This window comes from Lipophrys pholis (genome assembly GCF_963383615.2).
Source record: "Lipophrys pholis genome assembly, chromosome: 2".
NCBI classification, from domain to species: Eukaryota; Metazoa; Chordata; class Actinopteri; order Blenniiformes; family Blenniidae; genus Lipophrys; species Lipophrys pholis.
In genome coordinates, this window is record NC_137636.1 from 26,614,686 (window position 1) to 26,623,519 (window position 8,834).

At 44.7% G+C, this 8,834-nt stretch overlaps 1 protein-coding gene across 1 annotated transcript in view; it reads left to right on the plus strand.

Annotated features, from left to right (window-relative positions):
* LOC308106612 (AT-rich interactive domain-containing protein 3B) overlaps nt 1-7,232 on the plus strand; it is a gene marked incomplete at its 3' end in the record, with an annotated part of 55,992 nt that extends 48,760 nt beyond the window's left edge. The window contains exons 5-9 of the mRNA XM_080458461.1: nt 1,827-2,010; nt 3,738-4,006; nt 5,916-6,230; nt 6,842-6,934; nt 7,015-7,232. Of these exons, the coding sequence (XP_080314587.1) occupies nt 1,827-2,010; nt 3,738-4,006; nt 5,916-6,230; nt 6,842-6,934; nt 7,015-7,232 (1,079 nt within the window). The remainder of the gene's footprint in view (nt 1-1,826; nt 2,011-3,737; nt 4,007-5,915; nt 6,231-6,841; nt 6,935-7,014) is intronic.
* Nucleotides 7,233-8,834: the final 1,602 nt, after the last annotated feature.

Here is an 8,834-nt window from a genome sequence, read left to right on the forward strand (position 1 = left end):
GGGTGACAGTGCTCAGACTGCCACCCCCACGACCCGGAAACGGATAAGTGGGTGAAAACGGATGGTATAAAATTTACATATTTATAGCAACTAGCAATAAAACTGTCTGTTGTTTTTCTGGATAAACTTTGGGGGGGGGGGGGCAGTTTCAAAGGACACAGCAGTAAAGACAACTTTGGTTTTTTAATCGCCATCATTACAACATTAAGTAGGGCACTTCCAGGGTCAGTGACCTGGTGCTTTGACAGTGCTATCACACGCCCCTGATCTCCACAGTCCACAGGTCCATGTGCTCACCTGGGACTTTTGCACATGGCTTAAAGACATGTTGCTAACTTAAGAAAATGAATCAGGGCTAATCTTCATGCCCTGATCACACTCCTATTTCACAAAGTCATTAATGAGTCCAATTCCAGGTTAAGAGCAGCCTGTGGAGGGGCTGAAGGATTGACTGGCATTAACCGTGAGGGCAAATCTGTATAACTCCCCCTGCGCTGGGTTCGACAGCACTAACAGCAGAGGGGTGTGGATTTACTCGGTGCAATCCTCTAAATGAGCTTCATTATACTGGCCTATCCAGGAGCCCCCCCACCCACTGCTGCCCTCGGATTAGCAGGTTGTCACAATCCCCAGTCCCCTTCTCCTGCTTCGTGCTTGCACTGGTGCACATTGCACTTTTTGATTCTGCTGCATAAGAGAAGCGGCGCTCCTCGACTCCTCCGCTCCACGTCAGCCCACCACCACCTCCTCCCTCTCCTCCCCCTCAGCCCCACACGTCCCCTCTGCAAGCTTCGCTGCAGATAAGCTGTTGACAAGATTAATGCATCTGTATCAAAAGTCTAGAGCCGCTTTGCTTTGTGTTGTTTGTGAATCCCCTTTTCCAGGTCAAGCCAGATTGCCTTAACTGGGCTAATATGTTTTCAAGCCAAATTTAACAGGCATGCGGGCTCGGCAACATTCTGACAGCACTTAGATCAGTGTGGAGAGGTCACAATCCTTTACCACTGACAGGTGATTGAAGCGATGCACAATATGAAAATCTTTCTGCCTTTTTTTTTTCTTTTCTTTTCACTTTATTGGCTCTAGATCAGAATCAAAAATGTGTGTGGAAATAAGATGTAATTTTATTCAGTTTGCAGTAAAAAATTAAAGCCTATATTGCACACCAGAAAAAGAACAAATCATCAGTGCACCTTACTAAAAAAGAAGAAGCTCGCCCAGCATTCTGTGCAGCGGGCCCCCCCACAGTGCAAACAAAACTCCAAAAAGCTCAGTGCATTCATGTGTGCTGATGAGTCTGCTCCGCCCAACAGGCAGGTTCCTGAGTCCTCACGTCTTCATGCAAGCGGCATTGTAAAGCTGCACGTGCACCCTCCCCATGTTGCCCTCCACAGTCCCAAAACTGTTCAGTCCTGTGTGTGCTTGGAGCATGGCACAGCTTGTAGCTCTTCAACCGAGTCTTATTGTCCAGATGTTGGCATTTCAGTGGCAGCTGCATGTGACCGATCACGTAACATTTAACTGCCGAAGCTACATATGCACTGTACGGTATAGGTAAAGTACATTTAACCATCTACTTAAATCATCTGACCAGCTGAGGCCTCTGCAGCTCTGAGCACTACCATAACTGTACACATCTCAGCAGGGATAAGGGAATCAGAAGGGGTTTCCTTCTCGTTGAATTTGTCCACACAAGCATGTATGGAAATATCGTCGTGCTGCAAAGCATTCACACTGCCACCAGCTATTTTGATTCTGATATTCAGCATTGATTTATTGATTTATTGATTTATTTTTTTGTCTTTTTTTCCTCCCCTTCTCTTTAGGAACCCCAGTCAATCGTATTCCCATCATGGCCAAGCAGGTGCTGGATCTCTACATGCTGTACAAGTTGGTGACAGAAAAGGGAGGCCTCGTGGAGGTCATCAACAAGAAGATCTGGAGAGAAATCACAAAGGGACTCAACCTGCCTACCTCCATCACCAGTGCAGCTTTCACTCTGCGCACACAGTGAGTCCATGCCCCTCAAGACAACCAATCGAATTGAATTTGCAGGAGCTAAATAAAAAGTTACAGGTGTTTTTCTTCTCGGCGGCAGGCAAACGCCCTCCTCGGGCAGTCAATATGCGCGTAGCATGCAGGTCCTGTTGAAGCTTGCGGTATTGTTTTTCACTTGTGCTGCTGACGTGCGTACTAGAATAGATACGCTCCTATTTTAATCAGATCAGTAATGATCAAAGTAGAAGAAGCTCGCGTTTTATTCGCGCATAGAACTTATTCACACAGACCTTTTGGCGTTTGAATTTGTTTATGCTGGTGTGAGTTTGGAACATGTGCCTGTGTATTTATATACATACAAGTTGGTTTTCTCCTATAAACTACCTTCTTCCTTCACATTCATGCCCTGGGAGCATTACGTCACACATTAATTCCCATAGATTTATTGATGACATGTGGGTCAGAGTTCACAGTGACTAAGGTGGGGTTTGACTGACTGGCGAGCCTCAACTTAAAAAAAAAAAAAGAAAAAAGAAAAACCTCATTGCCTTGATGGAAACTCCTTAGTAGAGGTAACACCTCTCGATTCCGTCCACTAGCAGATAGACCTAATGAACCTTTATGTATTTTTAATGTCGCTGGGCTTTTGTGTAGCTCTGCTCCACCAGCTCCTTCTAATGGATGCTGCTGCTCCTGCTTCTTATTGATCCTCAGTACTGCTATTCCACCATTATGCAGTCAGCATGCATAAAATGTTCGTTTATGGCTTGGAAAGCCTCACTGAGCAGTGACTGCGCATAGTTGGAGAGCTTCTGCGATGTTGTGAGGTTCACTTGACATTTTCGGGCACTGTGTCGGTGACGGCTTTGGCCACATTTAAAGCATTTTTCTTAATTCTTGTGAATGAAAATCTGGGAATTTATTCACTCGTGTGTGACCCAATTTTAAGTGTGATGGTCAAAGGTCACTGTGATCTCACTAAATATCTGCGTACGTCACAGATGGGGCTGTAGCACACAATTTGACAGAAATAAAACTTCCAGTCTATAAATATTGATCAAAAGGTTAAAGATCAACTTCACAGTGACATTTTGATGCTCATCAAAACATTTTCCTGGACATCATTCTATTATTCATAGCTCAGGAGCATAATGGACCATATTTTACATATGGTAGGAAACTGAATAAGTAACCGGCATCATGAATCTGATCATTCTCTTAGTATGTTTTAGAATTTGAACCGTCTTTGCTGCTGTTCGTAACATTGCTTAAAGTCTTCGCCTTGCTATAGCTGGACAGACATGACAAGAACTAACAAGTTGAATGGTGGGCGGATGCAAACAAACACAAGGCGGTAATTCTAGTTATACCAGGTCTTGCATTAAACGCATCGGTCCATACATTTAAGTGAGGCGCCTGCAGTGGGCTTTCTGGAGTAACCTGATTAGGCAGATGTCATGTTAGTAACTGAATGTTTCTATAGCCGGCCTGGGAGGTGAGAAAAATGCAGGTGATACACCCGATTTTATCTCTGGACTAACTTTATCCGCCTTGTGTCCACACAGCCAGGCGTCCAAGTGCTTTTTTTTTTGGAATAACATGTGCTTGGTTTGTACACACATACACACATATTGGCCAAACCAAAGCTGCTTCAACCACTTTGTCCATGTGAATGTAGCTGATTGTGCTTTAGATAGAGGTTCACGTTGTCTGATCTTGTGGTATTTGTTTCTCTACAGGTACATGAAATACCTATACCCATATGAGTGTGAGAGGAAAGGCCTCAGCTCCCCGGGCGAGCTTCAGGCAGCCATCGACAGCAACCGGCGCGAGGGCCGTCGCCCAAGCTACAGCAGCAGCCTCTTCCGCTTCTCTCCGTCTCCCAGCACGGCTCCTCACATCCTCTCCACTCCCAAGATGCACCTTTCAGCTCTGGGTGCAGGAACCTCAGTGACCCTCAATGGCCTGCAGGCCTCCCCGGGACCGTCTCTGAAGAAAAATACATTTGGTAATGTATCTTCTTTTTTATATCACTTCATTTAAAATACACTTTCCTAAAACGTTACAACTAGATTACAGTCGGAACAATCTTTTAAATCTGATTGGTTGACTTCAGATGATTAAATAAAGGAAGAATAAACAGAATTTGGGGTTCTTGTTAAACAGTCTTGCCTTGCAGCCAACACACAAATGTCTGTATGCGTTTGTGCCTACAGTTTTAAAAACTGTCATTTGGATTGACAGAAGTTATATTAAACTATGTAAATGTTTACTTCACAAACTGTAGCTGCTCTGTACATTTGGGTAAAGGCTCTAGTATGACTGCACATGTGCTGTTACTGTCAAAGTATTTGTAGAGAAATACTGCCCCCTGTTGTAGTTTAGAAAAATTACAACATGGTCCAGTAATGGATCAAGCTAATGTCGTTGTGGTCTTTATTTTTTTATTTTCTTGTTTGGTTTAGTAATTGTCACAAATATGTTGCCTTGTCATTGACTTTTGTTGTTGAATATGTTTTGAATGTGTGAGTTTGCATTTGATTGGTACACTAATCAGACATAACAATATGACCACCTGATCGAATCCCACATTTGACAAGCAGGTGTACTGTATTTTCTGATTCCTTTCTGTCTGAACCAGCATTGGTTTCTGAAGCGGTTTGAGCCCCAAAAGCTCTTGTCTTTGATCGGACCACATAGGCCAGCACTGAGCACGTCCACCACTTTACATACGGACCACTGCAGACCAGCAAGCCTCAACAAGAGCTGCTGCTTTGGAGATTCCATTATCCAGTTGACGCTTCTGACGAGTCAAATTAAAGAATAAAGTGCCTGGTATTTCTGCCATACTAACAAGTGCCATGATAACAAGATAATCAGTGTGACTGACTACATCAATCAGTGGTCATATTGTTATGGCATATTCGTTTATGAGCATACACTATGCATACATGTGTGTGTGTGTGTGTGTGTGTGTGTAGTCCATCCAGATGTTTGAGTTCATGTGTGAAGCCTCAGGCTGTTGGGAGCCCTCACCTTTACTACCGATTAATAACACAGTTCCCACACCAGGGGGCCTCAGTATGAACTTTGAAGCTTCTCATCCACATCAGAAGGACCCTGTTGATGACTGTCATTACGCTGCGCTGTTATCTGATGCCACTTTGACGTGTTTGGAATGCGACTCTTTCACAAATCATTCATGATCTGACTTGACTAATGGACTGTGTTTTACATGACACTTTTTTTATGTGGTCATATAAGCTCACATGTGTTTGTAGTAACCAAGTCACTGTTGAAGTGTAACTCCCGAGCAACATCATGCATGTTGTGTCCGTTGTCCACCTCAGTACTCACAAATCTGAAGTTATCAGTGCTGCCAGCAAAACCTTAAAGTTTAAATGAAAGGTTATTATGGAACTATTTTATTGGTTCTGCCCACTCGAGAAAATAATTGGGCTGTATGTGGCCTCTAAACTGGTTAAGTAAGTAAACTTTATTTATATAGCACCTTTCTCACATATGAATCACACTGTGCTTTACGGCACTAAAAACAGCAAAATAAGATCCATAAAAATACAGAAAATGTGTTTGACTCTCTACCTCACATGCATGCTTTTGCACTGGAAGATAACTTCAACATGAAGATGGACACCATGCAAACTCCACACCCAACCCAGATACATACAGCATGACAAAGAGTCAGTCCTCCAATCTAAATTGAAACATGGAGACATATCAACTGTTTCAGCAATCTCCTCTGGGTTCCTAATGATGTCCATCTCCCTGGAGGAAGGCAGACACCCAGACAGTCACTTTAACCTTGTCTAGATTGTTTTTTTTTTATTTGCCTCCATAGCCACACAAATTCATTCACCATTATTTTTCAACTAAATGTGTTCCTGTCTCTTGTGCAGACGACCTGACCCCTTCAATCATGGCGGGGAGACCCTCCATGGCCTTGGCCCTAGGTCAGCAGCAGGTGGCTGGTTTGGCAAGAGCCGCCACGCTGGAGCAGCTCCGAGAAAAGCTGGAGACCGGCGGCGGAGGAGAAGGACCGGAGAGGAAGATGGCTCGCCTGGCAGAAGAGCAGCAGCGCCTCATGCAGCAGGCTTTCCAGCATAACCTGCTGGCCATGGCCTCCCAAATGCCCATGAACCTGCGCCTGGGAGCCCCGACCATCACCACCAGGGGTCAGTGTGGAGTCATTTTTGTGTCAGAAGTCTCAGATCGTCCACATTTTCCAGAAATATGAATACACATTTTAAGCCTTCACCTACAACAACTGGATAATGCTGCTTATCAGGAATCCCATCAATAAAAAAAATGCTTTCACTTATTATGACAAAGTACTTACACAGAGAAAACAAAACGTAGCAGTGATCTTTCATTGGTCATGGAAATGCCATGGTGATAAGTGATGCTCAAGTTTAGGTTCTTCCATAGATTGTTTCAAACCACATACAGAGAATTGATAAAAATGTGTTAAATGCATTATCATGCTGCTGGTATTGTGTACTGTGAGTTACTTTAGCATCCAGTCAGTCCTCAATCAGCCTTGAATTTTTGTGTCTCCTGGTAAAATGCTGAGGGGCCAAGAAGCCCGTTCCCTGCAAAATGACCACCTTCCTCACCAGACGTAAACTCAACAGGCCCAGTAAAAAGTAGTCGTGATCAGTAATGGTCCTGTATTTATTGTCTGCAACTTGAAGTTGCAATGCAACATAATTTGTAAACCTTCCGTTTCTGCAGGATCACATATATTATGCATTTATGTTGAACCTGAGAGTAAAATCAGGTCCTGTGTATCCACAATACAATGACCACTTTATCTCTCCTTTAGATGAGAAGCAACAGGACATGTCTCTGAGCATTTCAACCAATGGAAATGCCAGCATCACTGTCTCTGTGGAGGTTAATGGCACAATCTACTCAGGTACATATGAGAGGGGCAGAAACTTTACATTGGTGGTGAGCTTGATATGGAAGTTGTAATGTTTTCCTTTCGTCCCACAGGAACCCTGTTTGCCCAGAAGACTGGTGGTGCCCCGGGGCTCACTGTCTCAGCTGCTGCTGCTGCTGCTGCTGCTGCTGCTTCGGCCTCCCCCGCTGGAACCAGCACCAGCTTTGGCTTTTCGGCACCCCCGGCTCAGACCCTCAGCCCAGCGTCCTCCTCCTCCTCCTGCTCCAAGGGCCCCAGCTCGGCTGAGCCGGCCCCCAGCGGGTCGCCCTAACCTGGGCCGCCCCACTTGTACCTGCTCCCTGAGGCCCCTCCCGTTCCTCTGAGAGGCCCAGCATAAATATACAGTACAATGAGAATAAGAAACTGTTGCACAACAAATACCTCATCAACCCTGTCATCCTCTTGGCTGTCCAATCATGAACACAGAGCCTGAGAATATTTTACAACACGTTTTCAAAACGCACTGCTATGCATTTAACACACACACACACACACACACACACACACACACACACACACACACACACACACACACACACACACACACACACACACACACACACACACACACACACACACACACACACACACACACACACGTTAATCCTCATCCAAATGCTAAACACAATCAGCTCAGCCAAAACCCACTGACAGGTGTAGTCACAACTGAACTTGAAAAGTTTTATCTTAGGACATTTTGTTTGTTTGTTGCCATTATGTTGTCTTTTTAATTTTGTGTTTTAGAATGATTTTATTTCTTTCTTTTTTTTCTTTTTTTTTTTAGTTTTTCTCTTTTTACATACCTCAAATCAAGTAACCTGCAGTGGTGTCTTTACCTCAGGAGCTGTAGTATATTTAACCTGAATCAACTTTATTTTTGTATGCTTTTTTTGTGACCTAGTTGCAATCAGGGGAAGTCGGGTAACTCTCACCAAACGGAAACCTGGTGTACAGAGTCACCCCACCTTCGCAGTGACAGGCCTCCCGACCGGCGGCCGCTCAGGTTTCTTCTTACACTCTGTAGCCTTGCGCTGAACTCAAGCTGGTGAACGATGGGATGCTGTGGATCAGCACACTAAATACCTCAATTCATAACTGCCCTCAGCTGAGATCACGTGAAGTCCATTAGTGCAGGTCTCACAATCAGGTCGCAGGTCTGCACAAGCTGTCTTGAAAGAATCAGCGCACAAAGCCAGGGAGGGCGGGGGGGGGCAGGAGCAGCTACGCTCATCCACCCACCACATGCCTGGTAGTACACAGAGATACACACTCTGCTCACACAATCACAGCTCCAGTCTGTCCCGAGCAGGCGGGCAGTCAGGCGGCATCACCGTCGTGGTTCCCAGACCTGACACTGGCCTCTCTGCTTTGGAGGGCGTCTCTCTCAGGAAGCAAAACAAGCTATCACTGTTAATTTAAAGAGAAACGGTAAAAGAAAAAAAAGAAAAAGAAAAGGATTCACACCTGAAGAATGCACAAACCCACTCGACTGTTTCCGAAATACCTCACAAGACTCTCCGAGAAGGAGGGTGACACTACATACCTCATTACGGCTGGCCAGCCAACCGAGACTTGATGCCCCAAGAAAATCCCGCCTGATGCGACCGACGTGTGGACGCTGCTGGTGTTTTTTTGTTGTTTTTTTTCTTTCCTTTTTTCCCTGGGTGGACAAACAGCTGGGATGGGATTGCTATCTTTCTCCTGTATTTACCTGTAGAACCTGTTTCATGCTTGCTCCATGAATTTAATTTTATTTTTTCTGATAAGAGTGATATATCTTGTTTTTTCAGGGAGGAGGAACAAGAAAAGTGAGTTCCTCACCAATGTGTAGATTTATAGGGTTGTTGAAAGGTTTCAGGTCACGGTGGGGGGC